Source organism: Ovis canadensis, chromosome 15, assembly GCF_042477335.2.
Source record: "Ovis canadensis isolate MfBH-ARS-UI-01 breed Bighorn chromosome 15, ARS-UI_OviCan_v2, whole genome shotgun sequence".
In the NCBI taxonomy this organism is placed as follows: domain Eukaryota; kingdom Metazoa; phylum Chordata; class Mammalia; order Artiodactyla; family Bovidae; genus Ovis; species Ovis canadensis.
This window is the reverse complement of record NC_091259.1, coordinates 82,878,028-82,904,978: the sequence shown is the minus strand read 5'-3', so window position 1 is coordinate 82,904,978 and position 26,951 is coordinate 82,878,028. Positions and strand designations below refer to the sequence as shown.

At 48.4% G+C, this 26,951-nt stretch overlaps 1 protein-coding gene across 4 annotated transcripts; it reads right to left on the bottom strand.

The window, feature by feature from the left end:
- Window positions 1-2,207: 2,207 nt before the first annotated feature.
- On the bottom strand, window positions 2,208-9,925 carry SLC35C1 (solute carrier family 35 member C1). Of its 4 annotated transcripts, none has more exons than XM_069553984.1 (3): window positions 9,826-9,925; window positions 7,960-8,486; window positions 2,208-4,141 (listed from the first exon to the last, which is right to left on the bottom strand). In XM_069553984.1, exons 2-3 carry the CDS (start codon window positions 8,453-8,455, stop codon window positions 3,582-3,584), a joined length of 1,056 nt encoding a protein of 351 aa, XP_069410085.1. In that variant the 5' UTR covers window positions 8,456-8,486; window positions 9,826-9,925; the 3' UTR covers window positions 2,208-3,581. The 4 variants fall into 4 exon arrangements, with proteins under 4 accessions (XP_069410085.1, XP_069410084.1, XP_069410082.1 ...); XM_069553983.1 differs by having other exon boundaries at window positions 9,747-9,848; XM_069553981.1 differs by lacking the exon at window positions 9,826-9,925 and adding an exon at window positions 9,062-9,128.
- Between the last annotated feature and the right edge of the window lie 17,026 nt (window positions 9,926-26,951).

The following is a 26,951-nucleotide window of genomic DNA, read 5'->3' as shown; positions in this document are numbered from 1 at the left end:
AAGCTGCCCTGCTGCTGCTGCTAAGTCGCTTCAGTTGTGTCCGACTCTGTGCGACCCCATAGATGACAGCCCAGCAGATTTCCCCGTCCCTGGGATTCTCCAGGCAAGAACACTGGAGTGGGTTGCCATTTCCTTCTCCAATGCATGAAAGTGAAAAGTGAAAGGGAAGTCGCTCAGTCGTGCCCGACTCCTAGCGACCCCATGGACTGCAGCCCACCAGGCTCCTCCGTCCATGGGATTTTCCAGGTATGAGTACTGGAGGGGATTGCCATTGCCTTCTCCGGATAAGAACAATAACTCACTGTATTTTCAGAACGATGCTGAGCATCAATTCACAACCATTTCGTGTGGCAGGATGGACAAGGATTATCCCCATATCTCAAGAAAAGTGAGGCCTGGAAAAGGTTAGGAGACTTGTCCGAGGCCCCCTAGCTTCTAAGAAGTGGAACCCAAGTCTCCAGACTTCCGATCAAGTAAGTGCCCTGCAAAAACAGAAGTAAAGAGTGATACATTCTGGAAATGTGTGTGTCAGTGTTGAATCAGCTTCCTGTTCCTAAATTTTCCATTTCATCCACCATTTTTCCTTTTTTTTTCCCTCTGGGCAGCTTGACTTCCACATCTCTGCCTTTTTGTACCAAACTATTTTATGCTTGTTTTTTGGAGGCATATTAAAATATTTTTTGAGGTTTTTTTTTTTTTTTCCAAGTTGTATTCCCACTATTTCAGGGTATCTTTGTTGATGTCACATATGTATATATGACATGTATATGGTTCTCTTTAAGCCTTCCTGGCCTTTTCTTGGAGGAAATTTTGGAGATAAACTCCTTGATATGTACATTATCCCCTTAGCAACCTGTTACCACTGGAATCAAAGGGAAAAAGTGATCTTATTTTTATGTTATAAACAAGACACTTTGTTTAAAAAAGAGGTGTGGAGGGGAACCAAAGAGAAGGGGAACTGTGAACTTGCCAGGAAAGGCACACTTCCTTTGCTTCTTGCAGGCAAAACATTCCTGGGGATGGCCCTGGCTCCTTTAAATACCATAGAGACGAGCTGGGGGCAGTGGTGCTGACTGTGGGAATCTGGGATGCTGGAAGACTGGCTCTGGTTGTTCCCTGGGCTTCATGTGCATCAGAACTGGGGTGTTCTGCTGCATGTGGGCGCAAATCCATCCTCAGACACCGTACATCTTTGTGCTTTTCTGTGTGGAGGTCTTGGACAGTAGGCTGTTCGGTTGTGTCCTGTGAATTGAGGCTGCCTGAATTTTTTTCAAACTATTTAGATTTTTCTTGAATCTTGTTCAAGAAAGGGCTCATCACATGAAGAATGTTGTCTCAATCTTATGACTATACAGAGGGTGCAGAAACGATTATGTCCCTTCTCTGTTTAAGGGACCTGGTGATGGCTTTAAAATTGATTAGAATCAAGACCAGACAGACCGCTGCATTCAAGGCTGTTCACGCCATGACCCACTCTCCTTTTCTATACACCCCTCTCGCCAAACAAAACCTCTCACCACTCCCCATGTACTCTTTCCTCAGCTTAATCTTGTTTCCTGGTCAGTCTACCCCTGCTCCTGGAGCCCCTGCTTGCCCAGGAATATTCAAACACCCTGGCCCTTGTGAAGACGTGGTCTCTCCATCTTCTGAGATCTCAGAGCAATACTGCATTTGTTACGGGAGCCTTAATGTGTGTTTATATTCTTGTCCCTTGAAGCAGATTGGGGTCCTACCACCAGTACCTGGCATGCAGTAGGTGCTCAAAAAATGCTGGGTATACTTAAGGGCACTGTGGTTAAGCAGCTGTGCTCAGAAGGCAGAGACTTCTGTCTGACTCCTACTGCTGCCTCTTTCTTCCTATGCTCCTTCCTAAGCCTCAGTGTCCTCATCTGTAAAATGGGTGAATGACTGATGGCGCCCACCTCAAGACCTGTTGGGGAGGGTTGCGGAAATGAACAATGGAACAGAGCACTCAGCAGTGTCTTGCCTCCAGCAAGTACCCAGAAAGTGGCAACAATTACCAAATAGGAAACTTGAGGTCTGGAAGCAGCTTTGGTCTTTGGATCAACCCCTGGCCTGGAGGGAGAACAGGTTCTGAGAAAGACTGTTGTGCTAGAACCCAGGCTTGCAGATGGCAGGGTTGGGCCTTAGTTCACAGGTCCCATCCAGACCCTGCCTGTCCCTTCTCACTGCACACACACAAGATGTTTTAGTTAATTTTTTAATTAAATCGCACACAATTCAGGGCATCAAAGTCCCACCAACTTCATTAGAAACCACCTGGGAGGGTGGAGGGACAGGAAGAGAGGGGTGGTGAGAAGACCCACTCTCCCCAGCCTTTTGCTACAGGGACGGAAAACATCAGGAGTTACCCCGCAAAAGCTGGGTGGAATGAAACAACCAACAGAAGGGACAGGAGTCACGAAAGCCACCCTGAGGCCTGGAAGGTGGGGATGAGCGGAAGAGAAGATTCTTTCAGCCTTAAACTCAGGGATGTTTGCAATTGTTAGCTGAATGCTTTCATCTAGATCAGGTTACCACCCCAGCCCCACAGGAACTGTATCTTGAGGGGGCCTGGCACAGCTGAGGTAGAAAGCTCTGAGCTGACCCTTGCTCCCTCAGCACCTCCTGGGGAGGCACAGTTCCCAGAAGCCAAAGTGGCTCCCTGGCTCCACTTCTGGGAGGCTGTTCCCTGAGCCAGGTAGCTGTGCCAGGTGGCAGCTGCCCCTTAGGGGCAGGGGAATGAGGTGGGGAAAACTAGTGTTGGGGACTGGGGGAGAGTGTCACTGAGCCTGCTGAGCCTGTGAAGGACGTACCATGTTCAAACAGTGGAAACATGGGGTGCAGACGGGGGGACAGGGAGCTCTCCCATGATGCAGCCCATTCCCAGGCTATTTTCCAGCAGCCCTTGCGGGTGCCAGGACCAGGCTTGGGTACCGCCTACCTTTCATCCCCTTTCATGGGACCTGCTGGTCTCACCACAGAGAAGAGGGAACATTTGCCCATTTACTCCCTCAGCCCAGCCCATGCTCTCCTCCAAAAGAAGGTCGGTTTGGGGTGGGGGTGTGGGTCAAAGCTATGCTACCTGCCCGGGACACAGAGAGGTGAGGTTTCTCAAACCCTAAGCCTCTGGTGAGGGGGTCACAGCCCCATCTCCCCTGAGTGTAAGTGAAGACTGGCTGGCTTTGCCAACGCTGTCCCTTCAAGGTTGTGGCCTGTTCCCAACCTCAAAGGTCGTGTGGAGGTAGAAGGCCCTGGAAGGGGGCATAGTCTCTGGCACATGCCCCTGTCCTGCTCCCTGCAAGCTGGTACTCCTCCAGAGAACCTAACTGGCTCTTCTCACGGGGGCATCCCTCCTCCCTATGGGAGGACAAAACCCTGGAACTAGGAAAGGGGGTTGAGACGGGTTTGGCAACTTTCTGACGACACTGGGAAACACTGGCGGTTTCATTCCAACCATTTCAACCACCAGATTCCCGTCACGTCTGTAAGGCCACAGTCTCCTGGTCCAGAGAGACACCTTCATTGCATTCAGGGGCATGCTCCCCGGGGGTGGGCTGTGCCTGGGTCTCTGGAGAAGCTCACACCTCCATGTTGCTCTTCTCGTTTTCCCTGGGGTGGGGCTCCTCCTGCGTCTTCTTCATCTCCCGGCCCCTGACCCAGGTATAAGCAGAGGAGCCCCCCAGAACCATCATGTTGCTCGTCCACCAGAGAAAGCTCTTGGCCTCCTCGTAGTAGAGGACAGCCAGCACCGTCTGGGCACAGGCTTTGGCTGTGCCGGACACGTTGTGGGTCAGGGGACTGGTGAACTTGATCTGCAGTCCCGTCACGTAGCCGATGGCGAAGCCAAACAGGCCGCCCAGCGTCATCATACCCCAGAAGTGGGCACTGCCCAGCTGGGGGAAGGTGAAGAGGGCCCGGAGCTCCCCCAGCACCAGGAGCAGGGGCAGGAAGAGGACGCAGGCGTTGACGTTGTTGTAAAAGGTCAGACGCCAGATGCTGCCGTCCACCGCCGGGAGCACCTTCTTGGTGTAGATGGCGTTGAGCGAGACGCAGAGGCTGGCGAGCACACCGAAGAGGGTCCCCGTCCAAGACAGGGTGCCCTCCGCGCCTTCCTGGTCCACTCCGAGCCAGAAGCCACCTGTAGCGGGGAGAGGGGAACGAGCATGGGGAGGAGGAAGGACAGAGAAGTTTGCCACCCAAGTTCACAGACTGTGTCACGCTGATCTCACCATTCCATCCCCCGCCCCCCCGCCCCCGTCCTTCCTGCAAGAAAGGTGTGCAAAGTGCTGGGGGAGTTAGTCTAGGATAGGAACCCTTCCTCATGGGGCTCGCATTCCGGCAGAGGAGAGAGCCATTAAAATGATTCCTTTCCCAATTACTTCTTTAACTGCAGTTGTAACGAGGTCCATAAACCAGGACAGGGTGCCGTGACAGCTCTGTAACTGGACGACTGGGCTGGCCTGGGGCCCCCTCAAAAGCAACGTGTGAAATGGGTTCTGAAGGTTGAGTGTGGCTACAGCACTCAGTGGTGGAGGTGACCCTGGGCGAGTGACTTGAGGTCTCAGAGCCTCACTCAGCCTCCCCGTCTGTGAGCTGGGAGTCTACCTTGCTGAGCAGCACTTATGGCCCGAGGTCTTTGGGGCTGCTTACTCTTTCTGAGACTATCATTTTGTGACACCTCCTACCCATGGAGCCTCCTCGGCACCCCACTGCCCACCCTCAGCTTGGCATGCTGGGCTCCCCAGGCCCTCGAACCCCATCTCCGTGCCACGATCACCCTGAGTGGCCACCCTCATCTCCCTGCTTCTCACACCAGGGTTCAGCACCCTTGATCATTTTCTGAACCAGAAACGCTCTCTTGGGACATTCTTGGACATTCCACTCATTCTTTAAGGTCAAAGCCAGCCTCTCCAGGGCTGAAGACTCTCCTGGTACCCCCCAGCACCCAGACCTCTTCCTGGCTTCCTCCTGCCTATGCTTTCCTTCAAGACCCTTGCCTGCCCTGGGCTGCTAGGCACCTGCCCATGGGGACAGTACAGTCTCTCTAGCTTAGACTCCACTTTCCCAGAAGGCAGGGGCCGAAATCTTATACGCGTTGTATCTCCCGCCACATGGTTTTGGTGTCAGAGATCTGGACTCTGATCGGGCTCTGTCATTTAAAGGCTGGGTGGCCCGTGGAAAGTCTACTTAAATTCTCTGAGCTCCCATGTCCTTCCGCTGTGGACATCTGGGTTCACGTTCTTGACCTTCCCACTCCAATCAATCTACTCTCTACCTTGCAGCCAGCATGATCTTCCTACAGGACAGATCTGCTCGGGGCCTGTCCTGGCTTAAAGCCTCTCTGGGCATCTCCACAGCCCTCAGGAAACAGTCTGGGATCACTTAACTTGGGCAGCCTCACGGGCACAGCCTGCTCTGGCCCAGCCATGAAGAAATGGGTGTTTTTTCTTCTGCCTGGAACGTTCTCTCCTCACTTCTTCCTTACTCCATCTAGTACTTCCTCTGGAACGCCGGCTTAGAACCCTCCCTCCCGGCTCTTCTCTCTCCCCATCTCCACCCCTGCCAGGCTTTCTGCAGCACCTTTTATGTCCGAGTCATGGCATAACTCCCTGACTGCTAGGCAAGCGTAGGACCTGCGTCTACCTTTTCAGAATCTGCATCCCCAGAGCTCTGGGCGCATGCTTGGCCAGTGAGTAATATCTGCTGAGTGAATGCACATAGGTTGTTCTGGAGGTGGTCTTGAGGATCAGAGGAGATAAGACTGGGCTGTAAGCACGTGGGCAGTGTTCTCTTTCTCGGCAGAACCTTTGCAAACAGGTACCCCCAGCCTGGTTCTGGGGGCATAGCCAGAGGGCCCCCAGCCCTCCTGCTGGTTACCTTTTGAGTCCAGAAGAGGGAGGGACTGCCCCTTTTAAAATTCCAGACCCCAGAGGGAATCTCAGCCAAGAGGGAGCAATGAATGATATCGTCCAAGGAAGGGAGGGGGAGGGCACAAGGATGGGAGGAGGAGGGGGCCTGGAGAGTCACCTGAGACCCAGGTTCCCTCACAAGGAGGACCAGGCGTGGGGGGGTGGGGCAACACTGCGGAGAGGAGAGGAGGCCCAGGCGCTGGGCCAGCAGACAGCACTACCTCCTGGGCGCCTGTCCCAAAGCAGATGTGAATGCACTTTCCCAGAAGCTGTCTCACCATGCACTATGCTGATTACTTTTCTGACTCGAGCCTAGTTTCCCTAAAGACTTCACCGGCCTGCATGTAAATTAGCCAATCAGGAAGTCCCTCTCTTTCTCCTCACACCCCCAACTCCATAAAGTCAGCGGGGCTGAAGTGGAGATCCCTGGGGCATTTGTCTAAGTGAGGCCTGGGAGTCCATACCGAGTCCCTGGGGGAGGAAATGGGAGCTGCTGAGACGGAGCTGCCAGGGGTCTTGGCAGCTGCCCTCACTCCAACCTCTGCCCTTCTCTCTCCCACCTTGAACTGAGACTGGGCAGGCCTAGGTCCACAGTGGCTCAACGAGGAAAACATTTTCTAGGACAGGTGGCATGGGATGGGCCCCTCCCCACCACTGGTGCAACTGAGCCTGGGGACTCAGATGCTAACCAAGACAATGTAGGTCAACCAAGATGAAGTCTGCAGAACCAGGAAGAACCTGAACAGGTTCAAAGAAAGATTATGTTCCTGGAAGACTGAGCCTCAGGAGGACTCTGAGGGGGTGGGAAGCTGGGGGTGCTCCTACCTAACGGGCTGCAATGAAACACTTTGTGATGATGGTAATGATCTACCCTCTGTGTCGTCCAGTACAACAGCCACTGGCCACATGTGGTGACTGAGCACTTGAAATGCGGCTACAGAATCAGCTCACAACTGAGTAGCTGAATTTTAAAAATTTCACTGAATTTGAATGGAAATAGACACATGTGGTCAGTGGCTACTGAACTAGATGGCACAGTTCTAACCTCTAGGGCAGGGTCCCCAACCTCCAGGCCGTGGACCAGTATGTCCTGTCAGATCAACGGTAGCGTTAGATTAGAAATAAAATGTGCAATAAATGTAATGGGCATGAATTATCCTGAAACCATCCCCCCACTCCCAAGTCCGTGGAAAAACTGTCTTCCACGAAACTGGTCCCTGGCGCCGTAAAGGCTGGGGGCTGCTGCTCTAGGGGACAAGAACAGAGCGGAGTGATTAGAAATACAGGCCTGGGGGGCCAGCCAGTTTGAGAATCCATCCCAGGCTGGATACTTCCTAGCTGTGGGGCCTTGGAAGTGACTTAACCTGTCTGGTGTCAGTTTCTTTGTGTGTATGTAGTCGGTCATGGTGATGATAATACCATTCAGGGAACCTCTGGGGAACATAGGAGATGCTGTATGCAAATAATCAACACAATGTCCCCATTAATAATTTTTATTTTCTGAGGGTCAAGTCTGGGAAGACAGCTAAGTAATCTCAAAGCATATCTCTTGCCACCGTCTCAGGCATTATTGTAAGCCTGCAAGGTCAGAGGATGATGGTACACATATATTTATTAAAAGATGCAATGTCCTCTAGAAAGAGCACTGGATGAGAAGTCAGGACCCTCAAACTCTTGAGAAGCAAGAGAGTACAGTGGTCAAGTGTAAGAAGCCAGATTACTTCAGATCACATCCCATCTCTACCACTTACTAGCTATGTGATCTTTGACAAATCACTTAACCTCTCTGTGCCTTGGTTTTCCCTGTATGAAGTATAGATTGTAATCCCATCTTGTCTGAAGGACCCTGATTAGGTCCCTAGCTTGCTGGGTGACCTCCAGAAAGTTACTTGCCCTCTCTGGACCCCAGGCTCTTCTTCATATGATGGTCAAAACAAGGGAGCCGGGGCAGATAAAGCCCAAAGATGTTTGACAGGGTTGTTCTTTAGGGTTTCAGCTCCCATCCTCCCCCAATCCCCACTCCCTGTGTCGCTGGCTGGCCACTCACCGATGATGACGCTGCAGGTGAGCAGGGCATAGAAGGAGGTGGTTTGCTTGAGCAGCAGGTAGGAGAGCAGCACATTGAAGACGGTGGTGAGTGAGCGACCCACGTTGTAGAAGGCCACACCCACATACTTGAGGCAGAGGTTATTGAAGGTGATCATGCCAATGAAGACCACCGACAGGGGCAGGACGCTGCGGGCCACCTTGAGGTCCAGATGCAGGGCGGGGAAGTCCACGGTACCAGGGCAGCAGGTGGCCAGGGAGCTGAGGCCCCTGCACAGCAGCACGGTCACCAGGCACTGGTAGAAGGTGACGAAGATGGGGGTGTCCAGCCGCAGGGAGGGGCTATCCAGCAGGTACTTGTTAAGGAACACCATGGAGATGGACGTGACCCAGTAGAGAGAGACGACCAGGGCGATCTGCAGTGCCCGCAGCACAAAGGGCTTCTCCTGGCTGGCCTCTGCCTCTCCGGGGGGGTCGGAAGTCCCCATCAGTGCCATGTGCAGGATTTTTGACCGCTTCAGAGAGGCCCTGTTCATGGTAGCAGAGGAGCTGGGTCAGCTCACAGCCAGACTGATTTCCTGGAGTACAGGGCAGCGAGCTCACATCTGCTTTCTGCAAGCTGAAGTCCTCAACTGTCACATGGCGGGTGGCCTGGAGGCCTCCCACTCTTCTCTCAGATGGAGAGGTTCTGATTTGGGGTGAGCTCCACCACCTGCTCCCACCCTCAGGGGGCTCATCAGACACGATAGGGGAAAGGTGCCCGATAGGCTAAGGCTGGACGGAAATGACAAGTTAGGGCAGAAGGGGCTGGAACCGAGCAGGCAGGAAACCAGCGGGAAGTGGGGGAGGGCAGGAATGGAAGGAGAAAGGGGGAGCAAGAGAAACGCAGGGCGAAGGGGCTTCAAAAGGGCGGGGGACAGCGTGAAGAAGAGGTGCAGAGAGAAACAGGCATGGGCTGCTATGGGAGAGAAAAGGTTTGCAGGGCGAGAAGGGGGAGTCATGCAAGGAGCTGAAAGGAAGGTGTGGTGGAGTTTGCAAAGAGGGTGCAGGCGAGGTCAGGGGCGCTCAGGGCTCGGGTCCTCTGGACCCGCAGTGGACTGAACCGGTACAAGCCCACGGCGCGCGGTCTCCCCAGGCTCCAGCCTTCCACTCTGCCCCGAAGCCTCCAGACGTCCGAGGCCCCTCCCCCGGGAGAGGCGGGACCAGGACTCATTTCCTGACACGCCCCCAACACCCTCCTTAAAGAGCCCGCGCGCAGTTATCGCCCTTAAAGCCACAGCCTCGGAGAATTGGCCTTCCGAATCTGGCTCGCGGCGGGCCGCTGGCAGCCCGTGGGCGCTGCCCGCCCGCAGCTGGTGGTGCTGGGTGTTGGATCTCGGTAGCCGCGGAAGGGTCCTGTGGGTGCTAGAGCCTCGGCCCCCTTCCAGCAAGCCCTCCCTCCCTGCTCCGTCTCCTCGAGAGGCTTAACTCCCTCCGACTCAGCTCATCTACAGGGCCATCTTGCCCCTCATCCGGGCAGGACCGCGTCCCCGGAGCCCTGGCGCCACCCTGAGTCCCCCGGGGTCCAGAGAACCGTGGCCCCGCCGCATCCCTCCACCTAGCCGCGCTCACACTTCCGATACCTTGTCGCAATGGCCTCCTTCTCCCTACTTTTACAGCCCTCAGCCCTCTCCCGAGCCTGAAACCCACCCCCCAGCAAAGCCCCCACCCCAGATTCGAGGCCCTCCAGGTGGCCCGATCCAACCCTCAAGGCATTACCCCACTCCCCCTCCCCGAAAGCCCCCTCACCCTGCCCAGGCCGGACCCAGCCGCAAGCTCCTGGCCCAGGGCTGGCTGTCCCTAGCCGGGAGGCGACCCCGGCGCTCACCTCCTCTGCACTGGCCGCCTGCCCACGTCGCCTGGCGCTGCACCTGCCGCGCCGCGCCCAGGGCCGGGCCCGCGGGAGATAACTTCCTGCTCCCAGCCCCTGGCGTGGGCGCCGTGCCAGCTTCGCCAGCCAGCTCCCCACGTGGAATTGGGTCGGCCGCAGGGCGACCCAGGCCGCAGCCTAATCTTGGCTGCGAGTTATCCCGCCAGTCGTGGAAGCAGGTCCCCTTCTCTTTCCAAGGCCACCCCAGACCCGGGTATCCCGCCCGGGATCCCCCACCACTCCAGTTACCGCGGTTTGCAGGTCCCAGTACCCCGCTGCATTCGACCGGCTGCCGGCCTGTGCTTCCAGAAATGTGTTGGGGGAACAGCCGAGATTCTTCCCGCCGTCAGTCCGGCGGTTAGTGGAAGGTCCCCCTCCCCCTCCCAGGGATGGGGCCTGGGAAATGGTCGCCAGCCTGGGCCATCACTCACCAGGCAGCCGGGAGGACCGACTTTTCCTGGTTCCCGCTCTAGCCGCTAACGTTGGGTAGCTCACTTCTCCAGAGTTACCGTCCTTAACTAGGAGGCTGGACTTTGCCAGTGGGTCTCAACCTCCTAGCTGATATGGTTGAAAGTAAAGAGTGCTATTTGTTTGTAATATTTCAAACACCATTTGATTAGTCCCTTTTGATTTGTGAATGAGAAGTCTGAGATTTACTTGAAAATACTTAGAATTCTCAAGACCACCCTGCTTCCCCGCAAGAAAACCCCAAAGGTTGATAGAAACGAGACAGGCAATTGTTGAAGTTAGCCTTGGGTACATGGAAGTTACAAGAGTCTCCTTACTTCTATGTACATTTGAAAATTTCAATAATAAAAAGGTAAAACCTATGGAGTACATTCAGAGTCTTACTTGCTAACTGCATAAGCCCTCACCAGTGTTTCAAAGAGCCCATGGCGGGCTATGGGAACTGGAGGGGTTGCAATGGAATAAGCACCCACAAACAGCCCCAGCCAGTGCAGACCCCCAGGGTGAGTTCTGCCCCAGGCCTGCTCTCTTCCTCCTGAAATGAGACTTCCTACTTCCTAGTTATGGGCAGGTCTCTAGGTGGAGGATATACCATTTGATCACCTTGTCACCTTGTGGATCAAATTACCCTTTGGGGGAAGGAAAGGCTTAAAGGGACTGAGCTGGTCCTCTGACTTGGAGAGTCTCACTCCAGGGCCAAACATTAAAGGGTGTGGGTTTCAGTTTGTGAAGAACAGCCCCTAAACCTGCTCTTCTCTCTTATGCCTGATATTTCACTATGACAAATACTTTAGTGACACACAGGGCAAACTTGTCTCTGAGAGGCCGTGGTTTCCTGGAAGGGCCCTTCCGCTTGGCAGGTTCAGTTCAGTTGCTCAGTCCTGTCCGACTCTGCAACCCCATGGACTGTACCATGCCAGGCTTCCCTGTCCATCACCAACTCACGGAGCCTACTCAAACTCGTGTCCGTCGAGTCGGTGATGCCATCCAACCATCTCATCCTCTGTGGTCCCCTTCTCCCACCTTCAATCTTTCCCAGCATCAGGGTCTTTTCCAATGAGTCAGTTTTTCGCATCAGGTGGCCAAAGTATTGGAGTTTCAGCTTCAGGGTCAGTTCTTCCAATGAATATTCAGGACTGATTTCCTTTAGGATTGACTGGTTGGATCTCTTTCAGTCCAAGAGACTCTCAAGAGTCTTCTCCAACACCACAGTTCAAAAGCATCAATTCTTCGGCACTCAGCTGTCATTACAGTCCAACTCTCACATCTGTACATGGCAGGTTAACAGGAATATTAATTATTTATCTGATGAATGTGCTGTCACCTGGATCCCCTAGAGCAGAAATATATGATCTATATAGGCCCAATGCACTTCACAGAGAGAGACCCAGGGACAGTCTACACTGGATATTTGGGGCACAGTCTGGGCTCTCCGGAGGCCAGGAGACCAAGGCGTATCCCTGTGACGAATCCCTCCCCGGACACTGTATCTGAAATTCCACCGTTGTCTGCACTCCCTTGATTAAGGTTGTGATAGGCCAGTACTGTAAGTCTCACAGAGCCCAATCCTCTTAGCTTTTCACAGGGAAAGGAGCAGTGGGGATGTTTCATAGCGATCTAAGGCCTTAGGAGCTGTGCACTTTGTGCAAACTGCTTTTGAGTTGTTTTTGAAAGTGAAAGTGAACTCACTCAGTCGTGTCCGATTCTTTGCGACCAGTGGACTGTAGCCCACCAAGCTCCTCCGTCCATGGGATTCTCCAGGCAAGAATACTGGAGTGGGTTGCCATTTCCTTCTCCAGGGGATCTTCCTGACCCAGGGATGGAACCCAGGTCTCCCATATTGCAGGCAGACGCATTAACCTCTGCACCACCAGGGAAGCCCTTAAATACAAGAATACAGTCTCTCAGAAAACCTCCTATAGAGACACAGAACTTCAGATCCAAGTACTAACATCAAAGATTTCAAGGGAGGAAAGGAAGCCAGGCTGAAAGAAGAAGGGGGAGGAGGCGGGCGAGGGGGGTGAAAGGGGTGGCCTTATAGACATCTCCTGCCACCTACAGATACCCAGGCGTTATGGGACTTTTCCCTGGGCCTCCAGAGAAGGTAGGACTGGAACTTGGCCCTACCAGAAATCAGACCAGAACCAGAATTCGAGTTCTCTGCCAAGAGGAGGTGATCAGTCTCCAATCCTGAAGACTGATCCAATCTTGAAGGCTGAGGGCCCTTTGACCAGATTCCTGTGTCCAGGACTGGGGGACTAGGAAAACAGGGAAGGATAGGAAGGGTTAAGGAGAGGAAAAAGAGAGGGAAGGGGAGAGAGGTCAATAAAGTCTCTTGTTCCTGGGTTGGGGCACTCAAAGTTGTTTTTAAGGAATGTTAATTGTTTAATCTGTTTATAAAGGGTGAAGTTTTAGGTTTTGTCAAGAATAATTATCCAGGGTGTGAACTTGGTATGAGGCGGGTCATAAGGTCATTGATGTGGCAGTTGGACATTAATGGGTGTGGTCCTATTTTCTTAACCTTGACTGGGAGCCACTAATGATGTCAGAAGGAGACAACACCTACCAGACAGGGTGAACAGAACTAACCTCCCAGGGATGAGGGGGCAGTGGCCTGGTACCAGGAGGGCCTGAGTGCTCCTGGGAACACACAGGTATTGACTGTCTCAAGCCTGAGTTCAGCAAGGACTCCTGAACCAGTTGTATGTGGTAGACATTACTGATTTTCCACCAAAATTCATTTCCCATTTGTCCAAGATAATTGTATGGTTGCCTAGCCAGATGGCACATTTCCCAGGCTCCCTTGTGGGGAGGTAAACCACCACGTGACTTTGCGGATCGGGAATGGAGGTGATGCGTTGTATGTTCCAAGTCTAGGCCTTAAAAGGTGAGGTGGGCGCTCCTCCGTGTTCTCTCCCTCTCTTCCTATAACCCGAGACCTAAATGTGCCTATCACCCAGCTGTTACCATGGAGATGAGGTCAATTTTTAGAGGCTGTTGGAGAAGGGTGATGGAAAGAGCCAGGGTTTCTGATTGTGTGGAGTGGAGCCACCTGCCAACCTGCCCTGACTGCTTTGAGACTGTTCTCGGAGAGGGGCATCAACTTACATCCCTGAAACCCTGATGGCGTTATGAAGGGATCTCTTTGTTACAGCAATTGGGCCTTTACCCACATACTGACCGTAGTCTATACTCCTTTCTCCTCAGATATATGTATTCTCTAGACAAAATTGGGGCTTCCCTGGGGGCTTAGACAGTAAGGAATCTGCCTGCAATGCAGGAGACCTGGGTTCGATCCCTGGGTCGGGAAGATCCCCTGGTGAAGGGAATGGCAACCCACTCCAGTGTTCTTGCCTGGAGAATCCCATGGACAGAGGAGCCTGCTGGGCTACAGTCCACGGGGTCGAAGAGTCAACACAACTGAGAAACTAACACTTCCACTTTTCTTTTTGGGCAAAATTAAGAAGGCATGGCATTGTGAGTCAGATCCCTCTCTTGCTTTTTCTCTCTCTTCCTTTATCATCTATCCATTCATCCATCCATCCTGTCCCTATCTAGGACCTGACACAATTCCCACCACAGTAGCTACTCAGCACTACTTCCCTGGTGGCTCAGATAGTAAAGCGTCTGCCTACAGTGCAGGAGACCCGGGTTCGATCCCTGGGTTGGGAAGATCTCCTGGAGAAGGAAATGGCAACCCACTCCAGTGTTCTTGCCTGGAAAATCCCATGGATGGAGAAGCCTGGTAGGCTACAGTCCATAGGGTCGCAAAGAGTTGGACATGACTGAGCGACTTCACTTTTGACTTTCAACCTCTTTGTGGAATGAGTGGAAGTCACACCACCACTAGAGATACCTGATTTAAGACCTGTGGCTCGATGCCCTGAAAAGCTTAAAAGGCTTCCCATTCACCCTGTGTGTGATTCAAAACAAAAATCTGTCCTAAACTGTTCAGTTCAGTTCAGTCGCTCAGTCGTGTCCGACTCTTTGCAACCCCATGAATCGCAGCACACCAGGCCTCCCTGTCCATCACCATCTCCCAGAGTTCACTCAGACTCACATCCATCGATTCCGTGATGCCATCCAGCCATCTCATCCTGGGTTGTCCCCTTCTCCTCCTGCCCTCAATCCCTCCCAGCATCAGAGTCTTTTCCAATGAGTCAACTCTTCCCATGAGGTGTCCAAACTACTGGAGCTTCAGCTTTAGCATCATTCCTTCCAAAGAAATCCCAGGGTTGATCTCCTTCAGAATGGACTGGTTGGATCTCCTTGCAGTCCAAGGGACTCTCAAGAGTCTTCTCCAGCACCACAGTTCAAAGGCATCAATTCTTCGGCGCTCAGCCTTCTTCACAGTCCAACTCTCACATCCATACAAGACCACAGGAAAAACCATAGCCTTGACTAGATGGACCTTAGTCGGCAAAGTAATGTCTCTGCTTTTGAATATGCTACTAGGTTGGTCATAACTTTTCTTCCAAGGAGTAAGCGTCTTTTAATTTCATGGCTGCAGTCCTAAACTGTAAAATAATGTAAACAGAGAAGAAAAAAGTTCTGATTTTTTTTCATGATTGGAATGTTCTTTAGAGTGTTCCGGGCGCGGGGCGGGGGGGAGCCTTTCCTTTGCTGGTACTCATTGCCCACCCCAGGAGTTGGCAAATATTTTCTGTAAAGGACCAGAGAGTAAACATTTTAGACTCAGTGGATTATATGGTCTTTGCCACAACTATTCAACACTGCTATTGTAGTGTTGTAACAAACAGGTGCTGCTATGTTTCAATAAAACTTTATAAAAATAGGCCATGGACTGGATTGGCTCACTGGTGTAGTTTGCTGACCCCTGGTTCACCCTCTATTAACTTAACCTTCTTTCTTACTAACATTACCCATATTTTATTTGTATGTCAATGTGTCTACCTAAAAATACTGATTCACTACACCTCCTTGCAGCTAGATGTGGTCATGTGACATACTTTTTACCAAAGAGTTATAAGCTGAGCATTTCTGGAGAAGCCTTTGCTTTTTTATATAAGTAGTCTTTATTGCTTCTTTTTCTTACATGTTCTGTCTATAATGCAGACATGTGGTCTGGATGGGCAGCAGCCACCTTGTAACCATGAGACAAGAGATACGAGGAAAGCAAAGGATGGCAGAGCAGAAGTGTGGGGAGAGCCTGCCCGAGTCCCTTAGAGCTTGCAGGAGCCACCATCCAGCTCTGCACCGCCTACTCTTTATTGCAGGAGATGAATAAGCCCCTGTCAGTGCACCCTTGCAGCAAGGTCGGGGTCGTCTCTTCCTGCCTTACAAGCTGTATCAGGTAACTCTTTATTGTTGGAACTCATGTCTAAGATTCCAGTAAAGCCTGGGGTTGGGTGGTACTGGGTCTGAAGCTGCAAGGGAGGGGATACAATTATCAGGGAGTGAATACAAGCTGCAGAGCTGGAGGCCAGCTAGAGAATTCCAAAGCAGGGCTCGTTTGCTAGACGGGGATTAGGAGTGGCAGAGCCGCCTAAATCCCAAAGCGTGAGATGCATGGCCAGGGGACGAAGGGCTGTTAGCAAAGAAGTTCCAGTGTGGGAGAGGGTGTTCTGTAGACGAGAGAGGAGAGTTGAGGATTAGCAAGAGCTGGTTCTCTGTAATGATAACATCTATCAGAGACAGCACCTTTATGCTAGAGTCTGGCTTCTGGGAAGCACTTACTTTGAGATCGTGCAGGCCTTTTCGGGTTTTTTTGAGATCTAGGATAGCCAAAAGCATTACTTCCCAAAGCTCCTGTAACACACACCCGAGTAATCCCCAAGCCAGAGTGATGATTCCCCAGGTTAGGTGCGAACCTGTGGGAGTGAGTGGCAGGACCAGTCCTGCCCGGTGGAGGGTGTTTTAGTAACACTTAACCCTTATTGGAGGCGGCCCCATGCCAGGATTTTCCATGTACAACATGGCAGTCCTTGCAACAAGGCTGCGAGGGACACTCTCTTGTTTTAATCTCTGTTTTACAGATGAGGAAAGTGAGATCCCAGACATGAGGGGTCACTAACCCAAGGTCACCCGGTGAGGAGGGAAGAGTCAGATTTAAACCCAGACTAGTCTGATCGCTGAGCTGAAGTTTATTCCATTGCATGCGCTCAGTTCTCGGAGCCTGGTTTCCCGGTTGGTCTCCTGGGTCATTGGTCCTATGGGGTGACCTTGGCATTACTGCCCTCTGTCCTGCAGTTTGTTGAGGGGCAGATATGTGCCTTAGGCCTCACTGCCCCAACCCTCAGGGAACTTGCCGAGCTGTCTCAAGAGCCCTCTGGTTGACCCACTATTGGATCTTTTTCTCTAACTTTTTCACCTGTTAGTTTCATCTCCCACATGAATTGTAAAGTCCCAGTGGCAGAAAGCATGTAGCTAATAGTTGTATATCATTATCAGGCCCTGTTCTGGGCCATGCCCTGGCTCAATACTGCATGGACTAATTCTTCTAGCCTCATGATAACTTTTTGAGATGCTGTATTATCCTATTTTATGGAAGAGGGAACCGAGATCCAAGGAGACAAAGTAAGTCACCTAAGGTCATAGGAGCTTGTAGACAGTAGAGCTGGGATTTGAATCCAGGCCAGCTGACTTACTTAACTATGAATGTTATACTGCCTGTCTTTGAGTGTACAGCACTTTGCGGTTTACAAAGCATTTTCAAACACATTAAAAAAAAAGAGTTTTCAGAATATTAGAACTCTAAAGTGTGTTAGAGATCGTCTATTCTAAACCCCTTACATTACAGAGAAGGAAACAGGTCCAGAGAGGGGCAGTTTATGAAAAATTGAGACAGCCACTACTCTCCTGACCGCTGACAGCCTTGCAGATGCCAAGCTCCTTCCCTGGACTGGAGCTCCGTGAGCACAGGGGCTGTGCCACTGGGCACCTTTAATTCTTCAGCACCTAACAGAGTCTCAGACATAGTAGGTGCTCAGGGAGTGTGTGTTAAATGAATATGAGTCTAAGATGAGCAAGGTCGACAATTATCAGTTCGGTCGCTCAGTAGTGTCTGAGTCTGCCACCCCATGGACTGCAGCACACCAAGCTGCCCTGTCCATCACCAACTGTCAGAGCTTGCTAAAACTCATGTCCATCGAGACGGTGATGCCATCCAACCCTCTCACCCTCTGTCATCCCTTTCTCTTCCTGCCTTCAATCTTTCCCAGCATCTGGGTCTTTCCCAATGAGTCAGTTCTTTGCATCAGGTGGCCAAAGTATTGGAACTTCAGCATCAGTCCTTTCAGTGAATATTCAGGACTGAATTCCTTTAGGATTGACTGGTTTGATCATCTTGCTGTTCAAGGGACTTTCAAGAGTCTTCTCTAACACCACAGTTCAAAAGCATCAGGTCTTCAGTGCTCAGCTTTCTTTATGGTCCAACTCTCACATCCATACATGACTACTGGGAAAACCATAGCTTTGACTAGACAGACCTTTGTCTGTAAAGTAATGTCTCTGCTTTTTAATATGCTGTCTAGGTGGGTCACAACTTTTCTTCTAAGGAGCAGGTGTCATTTAATTTCATGGCTGCAGTCACCATCTGCAGTGATTCTGAAGTTCAAGAAGATAAAGTCTGTCACTGTTTCCATTGTTTCCCCATCGATTTGCCATGAAGTGATGGGACCGGATGCCATGGTCTTTGTTTTTTGAATGTTGAGTTTTAAACCAGCTTTTTGACTCTCTTTCCTCTTTCACTTTCATTAAGATACTCTTTAGTTCTTCTTTGCTTTCTGCCATAAAGGTCATGTTCCTAAGGGTGTCATCTGCGTATCTGAGGTTATTGATATTTCTCCCGGCCATATTGATTCCAGCTTGTGCTTCTTCCAGAGCAGTATTTTGCATCATGTACTCTGCATATAAGTTAAATAAGCAGGGTCACAGTGTACAGCTTTGTCATACTCCTTTCTCAATTGTGAACCAGTCCATTGTTCCATGTCTGGTTCTAACTGTTGCTTCTTGACTTGCATACAGATTTCTCAGGAGGCAAGTAAGGTGGTCTGGTATTCCCATCTCTTTAAGAATTTTCCAGTTTGTTGTGATCTACACAGTCAAAGGCTTTGGCATAGTCAATAAAACAGAAGTATATGTTTTTTTCTGGAATTCTCTTACTCTTTCTATGATACAACAATGTTGACAATTTGATCTTTGATTCCTCTGCCTTTCCTAAATCAGCCTGAACATCTGGAAGTTCCCGGTTCACAAACTGTTGAAGCCTAGCTTGGAGAATTTTGAGCATTACTTTGCTAGCATGTGAGATGAGTGCAATTGTGTGGTAGTTTGAACATTCTTTGGCATTGCCTTTCTTTGGGATTGGAATAAAAACCGACCTTTTCCAATCATGTGGCCACTGCTGAGTTTTCCAAATTTGCTGGCATATTGAGTTCAATACTTTAATAGCATCATCTTTTAGGATTTGAAGTAGCTCAACTGGAATTTCTTCACCTCCGTTAGCTTTGTTCACAGTGATGCCTTCTAAGGCCCACTTGACTTCGGACACCAGGATGTCTGGCTCTGGGTTAGCGATCTCACCACTGTGGTTATCCGGGTCATTAAGATCCTTTTTGTATAGCTCTTTCATGTATTCTTGCCACCTTTTCTTAATATCTTCTGCTTCTGTTAGGTCCATACCATTTCTGTCAATATTATCAGGGAAACCCAAATCAAAACAACCATGAGATGTCACCTCACGCATGTCCAAAGGCCTATCTTCAAAAAGAACACAAATAATGAGTGTTGGTGAGGATGTGGAGAAAAGGGGACCATCGCACGCCTTGGTGGGAATGTAAATTGGTGCAGCCACTGTGGAAAACAGTATGAAGGGCTCTCGAAAAGCTATAAATAGAACTACCATATGACTCAACAATTCCATTCCCGAGTATGTATCCGAAAAAACCCAAAAATACTAGCTTGAAAAGATCCATGCACCTCAGTGTTCACAACAGCTCTGTTTACAGTATCCAAGTCATAGAAGTAACCTACATATGTCCATCAGATAAATGGTTAAAGATGAAGACACACACACACACACATACAACGAAATACACAGAAAAGATAAAAATTTTGCCATTTGCAGCAACATGGATGGACTCGGAGGGCATGAAGTGAAATAAACCAGACAGAGAAAGATAGACTATATGATATCACTTTTTACATGGAATTTAAAAAATACAGTGAACTAGTGAATATAACATAAAAGAAGCATCTTCACAGATACAGAGAGCAAACTAGTGTCCACCAGTGTGTGTGCTGGGGGTTAATATAGAGGCGGAAGAGTGGGAGGTACAAAGGATTGGGCGTAAGATAGGCTACAGTGAGGTACAGTGATATACAATGCATATCAACAAGATATAGCCAGTATTTTGTAATAACTGAAAATGGAGTATAACCTTAAAAAATGGAGTATAACATAAAAAATTTAAAAATAAATGGACATGAGTCTGGTGTGGGCACATTATCACACACACCATTTCACCCCAGTTATGCCTCAAGGCATGTAAGCTTGATGCTTGGCACAGAGTTAAGCGTCCTGGGTTGACTAGAGTTCAATCCTCCAACTCATCCCCAGGACCTCAGAATAAAAACTTACTTGAAATTGGGTTTTAACAGATGTATTTCAGTTAGAATGGGCTCATACTGGATTAAGTTGGACTCTAAACCCTGTGACTGGTGTTCTTATAAAGAGCGAGGTTTGGAGACAGAGGTGACACACAGGGAGGAAGATCATGTGAAGGCAGAGGTGGAGGCTGGCGAGGGTGGAGGGAGGCAGCTACCAGTCAAGATGCTCCAAGAGTTGCTGGAGCGTGCCGGAAGCCAGGAGAGAAGCATGGAACAGATTCTCCAGAGCTTCCCAAGGAACCCACCCTTGATACCTTGATGCTGGACGTCCAGCTGGCTGAACTGTGACAGAGTAAATTTCCATTGTTTTGAGCTGCTGAGTTTGTGGTGATTTGTTATGATAGCATTAGGAAATTAATATAGAACCTGCGTGCATGCTAAGTTGCCTCAGTGGTGTCCAACTCTTTGCGACCCCATGGACTGTAGCCTGCCGGGCTCCTCTGTCCCTGGGATTCTCCAGGCAAGAATACGGGAGTGGGTTGCCATGCCTTCCTCCAGGAGATCTTCCCAACCCAGGGACTGAAACTGCATCTCTTAACATCTCCTGCATTGGCGAGCAGGTTCTTTACCGCTAGTACCACTGGGAAGGAAATTAATACAGCAGGTTTGTGAAAAACAAAATTAAAAACTCTTGCCTGACTGATAAATGTCTTGATAGCAACAACTATCAAGTCTTTTCTCAGTCTTGGCTGGGGGTGACAGGAGAAAGGGCACCAGCTGCTAATTGAATGCTAAACCCCCCAGCAGGCCTCAAGACATAGTGGAAAGCTCCTTAGACTTCTAGTTTTGGGTCTGGTATCTATAATCTTTTGACTTTGGATAATTCTCTCCACCTCTCTGGACCTTTGTTTTCCTATCAGTAAAATGGGAGAGGAGCCAGGCTTGCTGGTCTCTAAAAGAAGAAACTCTGACCCTTGTCGCAGATGGTATGTGGAGGGACGGGGAAGAGCTTGTTGAAGCAAAATGGAATATATTGGCTGATGTTCCTGAGAAGTCCAGGGGGAGTGGCTGGCTTTAGGTGAGCTTGACCCAGAAGCTTGCACATGCTGTGCTGAGTTGCTTCAGCCGTGTACTTCTCTTTGCCACCCAATGAACTGTAACCCACCAGGTTCCTTCCTCTGTCCATGGGATTCTCCAGGCAAGAAGACTGAAGTGGGTTGCCATTCCCTTCTCCAGGGAATCTTCCTGATCCAGGGATTGAACCCATATCTCCTGCATCTCCTGCATTAGCAGGCAGGTTCTTTACCACTAGTGCCGCCTGGGAAGGCCCCAGCAGCCCAAACAATGTCATCAAGCAGATCTTGGTCCGGGCTCTTCTCCAAGCGTTGGCTTTGTTCTCAGACTCCATATGATGGCAAATGGCTTTAAGCATTCCAGACCTCACACCATTCAGGTTTTTTTTAAAAAAAATAGACTTTATTTTTTAGAGCAGTTTTAGGTTCCCACCAAATTTGAGCAAAAGTACAGAGATTTTTCATAACCTCCCTCCCCTACACATGTACAGCTCCCCATTATCAACACCCCCCACCAGAGTGGTACCTTTGTTAGAATCCATGAATCTACATTGATACATCATTATCACTCAGAGTCTGCAGTTTACATTAGGGTTCATTCTTGATGCTTTATATTTTATGGGTTTTGACATTGAATATGTATATGTATAAAGACATATCTACCATTATAGTATCATATACAATCATGTCTCTGCCCTAAAAAATATCATTCAAGTTTAAGTCTGGTGGGGAAAAAAAAAAAATCAGGTTCTCAAAAGCCTTGAGGTTAGCTCTGATTGGTCCAGCTCTGGTCACGTGACCACCCTTGATCAATCATTGTGGCCAGGTAGATAAATCTAGCGTCTGTAAGCACAGCAAGCTCCACCATCGGACCCAGATAAGATGATCTGAGAGTGGGGAAGCTTTGACTCCAGAAATAAAAGTTAGAAGGGGGAAGAAGAAACGGGGGTGATGCTGAACTGACAAACTACCCGTGTGTGTGGTGAAGGCCTGTACTGGATGAAGGAAAGTGTATCTGGAGGGTTGTAGGGACCTCGTCCCTCTTCCTTTGCTACTGTGGTTACATCTTGTTCAGTGTTCTTGCACATTGGCCCCTAAATCTGTCTAGATTCTTGTCTCAGGACTCAGTGCAGACATCACTTCCCTAGGGAAACTCTCCAATTAGACAAGGTCTCCCCGATGTGCACTCCTGCAGCTTCACTTTGTCAATGAGTTATGAGGAAAGTACACACAGGAGGCATCTATTAATACTCCTTTTTTGGGCAAGGAAGTCTTGATCTCCTTTTGGGACAGCGCCCTCCTTGGCTCTTGCTGTCATTGGTGCCACCAGTCCACTGTTTGCTTTCTTCCAGCCAAAGTGTTACTGAAAGTGGGGGGTCTGGCTGCCCGTTGCTCTAAAGCCAATAAAGAGACAAGGTTGGTGGAATAAAAAGTTGGCTTTATTTCTGAGGCCAGCAACCTGGAGGAGAGAGGGACTCTTACTCAAAGACTGATTGCCTACCACTAACCATCAGTGGGTTATAGGTAGAGGGAGGGGGCTGCATGCAGAAACAGCACAGTCAGCTCTGACTGTCATCTTGAAATTGGCCATGGAGTGGTCTGGTCTGTGTCATCTTGATTGTTTTAAATACAGTTAGTCTATAGTTTCAGCGTTAGTTTGTTCCCTTTAATTTAAGGTGGGTTCTCGGAACTGTGGCAGCTTAGGTCACGGCTATGGTCAGGTCATCATGTATTAATAGTTAATTTACTCCGCCTGGTGGGGATTTCAGCCTCCCTGTGCTTGTGAGTGCCCAGTCGCTTCAGTCATGTCTGACTCTTTCGCGACCCCACAGACAGCAGGCTGCCAGGCTCCTCTGTCAGTGGGATTTCCCAGGCAAGAATACTTGAGTCGCTTGCCATGCCCTCCTCCAGGGGATCTTCCCAACTCAGGGGTCGAACCTGCGTCTCCTGCATTGCAGGCAGTTTCTTTACTGCTGAGCCGTTAGGGAAGCCCTATCAGACAGCCCAAAGGACAGGGCTCAAAATATTGTCTATCGCTCTTGAAGAGAAACTAAGGTCCTTGACTCTGCTTAATTATTTGGTCTTGTTTTAATGTTTTCCACAGACAAAAGACAGGCTAAAGACATGCGGGTGGGGGTGAGGCAAGGACCACTGGGTCCTGCTGAATTTTAAAAGGGGTGAGTATGACCCAGGTCATGCTAATGAGCCCGCTGATGATTTATTCCTTCTCTGAATCTAGCTACCATAGCCCTGCTTCCCCCAAGTGCTGCGGTTCCAAGAACAGGGTGGGAGAAGAGAAAGGGAAGGGCAGCAGGAAGTGTAGACCAGGATGTGTTCATAATGGTTTGTTTGCAGAATGGCTGCCAGTAGGCAGATAAATGTCAAGACTGGCTTCTTTCTTTGGTTCTTGGCTGTAAAACTGGCAGGTGGCATATAGTGATGGTGAGGTGAGCCGGTGTGGATACCTGGGAATTTAAAATTGGTTTAGCAAGTATCTTCTGATTGATCTTTCTGCTTGACACCCCTACCCCTGGCCCTCTCCTCTCTGTTGGATTCACTGTTCAATTCATATTATTTATGAAACATGTTGGGCTTCCCAGGTGGTGTTAGTGGTAAAGAACCCACCTGCCAATATAGGAGACCTAAGACAAGTATGTTTGATCCTTGGGTCGGGAAAATCCCCTGGAGAAGGGCATGCAACCCACTCCAGGATTTCTGGCCTGGAGCCAGTTGCCCTGCCGAGTTTCTATAAGAGACACTCTCATGTAGTTGAGACCCTGATGCTGGGAGGGATTGGGGGCAGGAGGAGAAGGCGACAACAGAGGATAAGATGGTTGGATGGCATCACTGACTTGATGGACTTGAGTTTGAGTGAACTCTGGGAGTTGGTGATGGACAGGGAGGCCTGGCGTGCTGCAGTCCATGGGGTCATAAAGAGTCGGACACGACTGAGCAACTGAACTGAACTGAACATGTAGTTGAGAACCATTGTTATGCACTGAAGTTTGGTTTCAGTCTTCCAAACTCAGCCAAACTCTATTTAAACTGGGCTTCACCCCTCGAAAGGTCAAATAATGAAACGTCTATTTTTGTGTCATTCTTGACATCCCTGAAATTGTACAAGATTGATAATCCTGTGATCAGGAGAGGGACATCATATTTAACCAATGTAACTACATCAGGAATGCAAAGAAGGCAGGTTATTTGGATTATTACTAAGATTTGAACATTTTCAAGCAAAAGTAAGCATTTTAGAAGTAATCCAAGATGAAAATTCTTTTGTGCTTTATATATTGAGATTATTTCAATCAGTTGCTGAATACACATATATTTATTTTTGCAGGGTAAAATGGCACAATAATTAGTGATAATTGAAAACTGTTACTTTTATGTGAAAAATAATTGTTTGCAATAATTGTTTGAAATAATAAGTTTCAAAAATTTAAATAAATAGGAAAATAGACTGATGGTTCATATGAATATTAAGAGAAAGGGAATTAGCTAGATAACTTTAGGAAGAACATTTTATTCTTTTGGAACTAATAAATGTTTATACAAATTTAAATAAGAGTACCAAAAAAAAAATAAATAAATGAATAAGAGTACCAAGAAGAATAATAGAGATTCAATTATCTTTTGTAATTCCAATCTTTAGAGAATTGTTTGGCAGAACAGCATTTTTACCATTAAACAAAATTACTTTTAAGAACTGTATTTAATTTGTAGTTACTTAATTCCATTTAAACTATTGATCTTTGAACAAAATGTCTATTTGAGAATTATTCTTATCTTGTGGGATCAATTAAAAGCCAAATGTCCGTTTTGCCACCTCAAAATTTTACAAGGAAGAAAAATTCTGATATAAGGACGGCAAAATCCATGATAAATTAACTTCTACTCAGACATGATGAAGAATATGAAAAGTGTGAAGGAAAAGAGAAAAGTAAAGAGGTATCTTGCACTTTTATAAATGCAAAAATCTTATCCTTCCACTAGCCTCATTTGAAAATAAGAGGATACTTAGAGTGGCAAATATCCAGCATATAATTGGAAGAGGTGATTATAGAGAAAGTAGAATTCCTGTACATAATGTTTAGGTTTTTTTGGTTAGGCTTATTCATATGTACATTATGTACAAAAATTCATATCTTAAGTGTACAGTTCTGTGGTTACACTTGGGTAACCACCACGATAATCAGGGTAGAGAACAGGTCTTTCACCCCCAGAAGTTCCTTCTGCTCGTGAGTGAACTGACTTCTGTTTCTATAGTTTTGGTTTTCCCAGAAAGTCATATGAGTGGAATCAGACAGTACGTAGCCTCTGTGTCTGACATCTTTCACTTAGCACATGCTTTTAAAATTCATCCATATTGCATGTACCTTAATTTGTTTATATAGTCACCAGTTGTTTGTTGTTGTCCAGTTGCTCAGTCGTGTCCGACTCTTTGTGACCCCATGGACTGCAGCACGCCAGGCTTCCCTGTCCTTCTCTGTTTCCCGGAGTCTGCTAAACTCATGTCTATTGAGTCAATGATGACAACCAACCATCTCATCCTCTGTCACCCCCTTCTCCTCCTCCTTCAATCGTTCCCAACATCAGGGTCTTTTCCAGTGAGTCGTCTCTTCACATCAGGTGGCCAAAGTATTTGAGCTTCAGATTCAGCATCAGTCCTTCCAATGAATATTCAGGGTTGATTTCCTTTAGGATTGCCTAGTTTGATCTCCTTGCTGTCCAAGAGACTCTCAAGAGTCTTCTCCAGCACCACAGTTCGAAAGTGTCAGTTCTTCAGTGCTCAGCCTTCTTTACGGTCCTTCTTTATGAACAAGTCAAGAAGCAGCAGTTAAAACTGGACATGGGACAATGGACTGGTTCCAAATTGGGAAAGAAGTACATCAAGGCTGTATATTGTCACCCTGCTTATCGAACTTACATGCAGAGCACATCCTGTGAAATGCTGGGCTGGATGAAGCACAAGCTGGAATCAAGATTTTTGGGATGGGGGCACTATGAATAAAGCTGCTATAAACTTTTTTTTATTTTTGTACAGGTCTTTGTTGGAGGTCTGTCTTTATTCTCTTGGGAAGATAACCTAGGTGTAGCATAGTTGTTATGGCAAGTATAGAAACTTTTTAAGAGACTGACAATTTTTTTCCAGGATGGCTGTACCCATCAGAAATGTAGGAGAGTTCCAATTGTTTTGCATTCTTACCAGTACTTGGTATTGTCAGCTTAAAATGTTCATCCCTTCTAATAAATGTGTAGTGATCATTTATTGTGGTTGTAATTTTTCTTTCCTCTATTGGCTAATGATGTTGTCTTTTTTATGTACCTTGGAGAAGGAAATGGCAACCCACTCCAGTATTCTTGCCTGGAGAATCCCATGGACAGAGGAGCTTGGTGGGCTACAGTCCACGGGTTGCAAAGAGTCGGACACGACTGAGTGACTTCACTTCACTTTTATGTACCCGTGTGCTATTCGTATTTCTTTTTTAGTGAAGCATCTTTTCTCATGTTTTGCCCATTTCTGAATTGGTTTGTTTGCTCTTCATTCTTGAGTTGTGAGATAAAACCCTCTAACAAATATATGCATAAAATATTTTTTCCCTATCTTTGATTTGACTTTACATTCTTTTAACAGTATCTGTGGAAGTGCAGATGTTTTAAAATTTGATAGGTCAATTTGTTAATTTTTTTCTTTTATGATCTGTGCTTTTGTATATGATTCAAAAAATCTTTGTCTAACTCAAGGTCACACATATTTTCTCCTATATTTTCTAGGAGTTTTATGGTTTAAAGATTTCTATTGAAATCTATGATCCATTTGAGTTAATTTTGTATGTGGCAAGAGGTGTGAGTCAAGATTTTTTTTTCTTTTTTTATAGAGGTGTGTTGAAATGTGCCAGAATTATTTGTTGGAAATAGTTCTTTCTCCTTTGAATTACCTTAACACCTTTGTTGAAAATTAACTGTGTT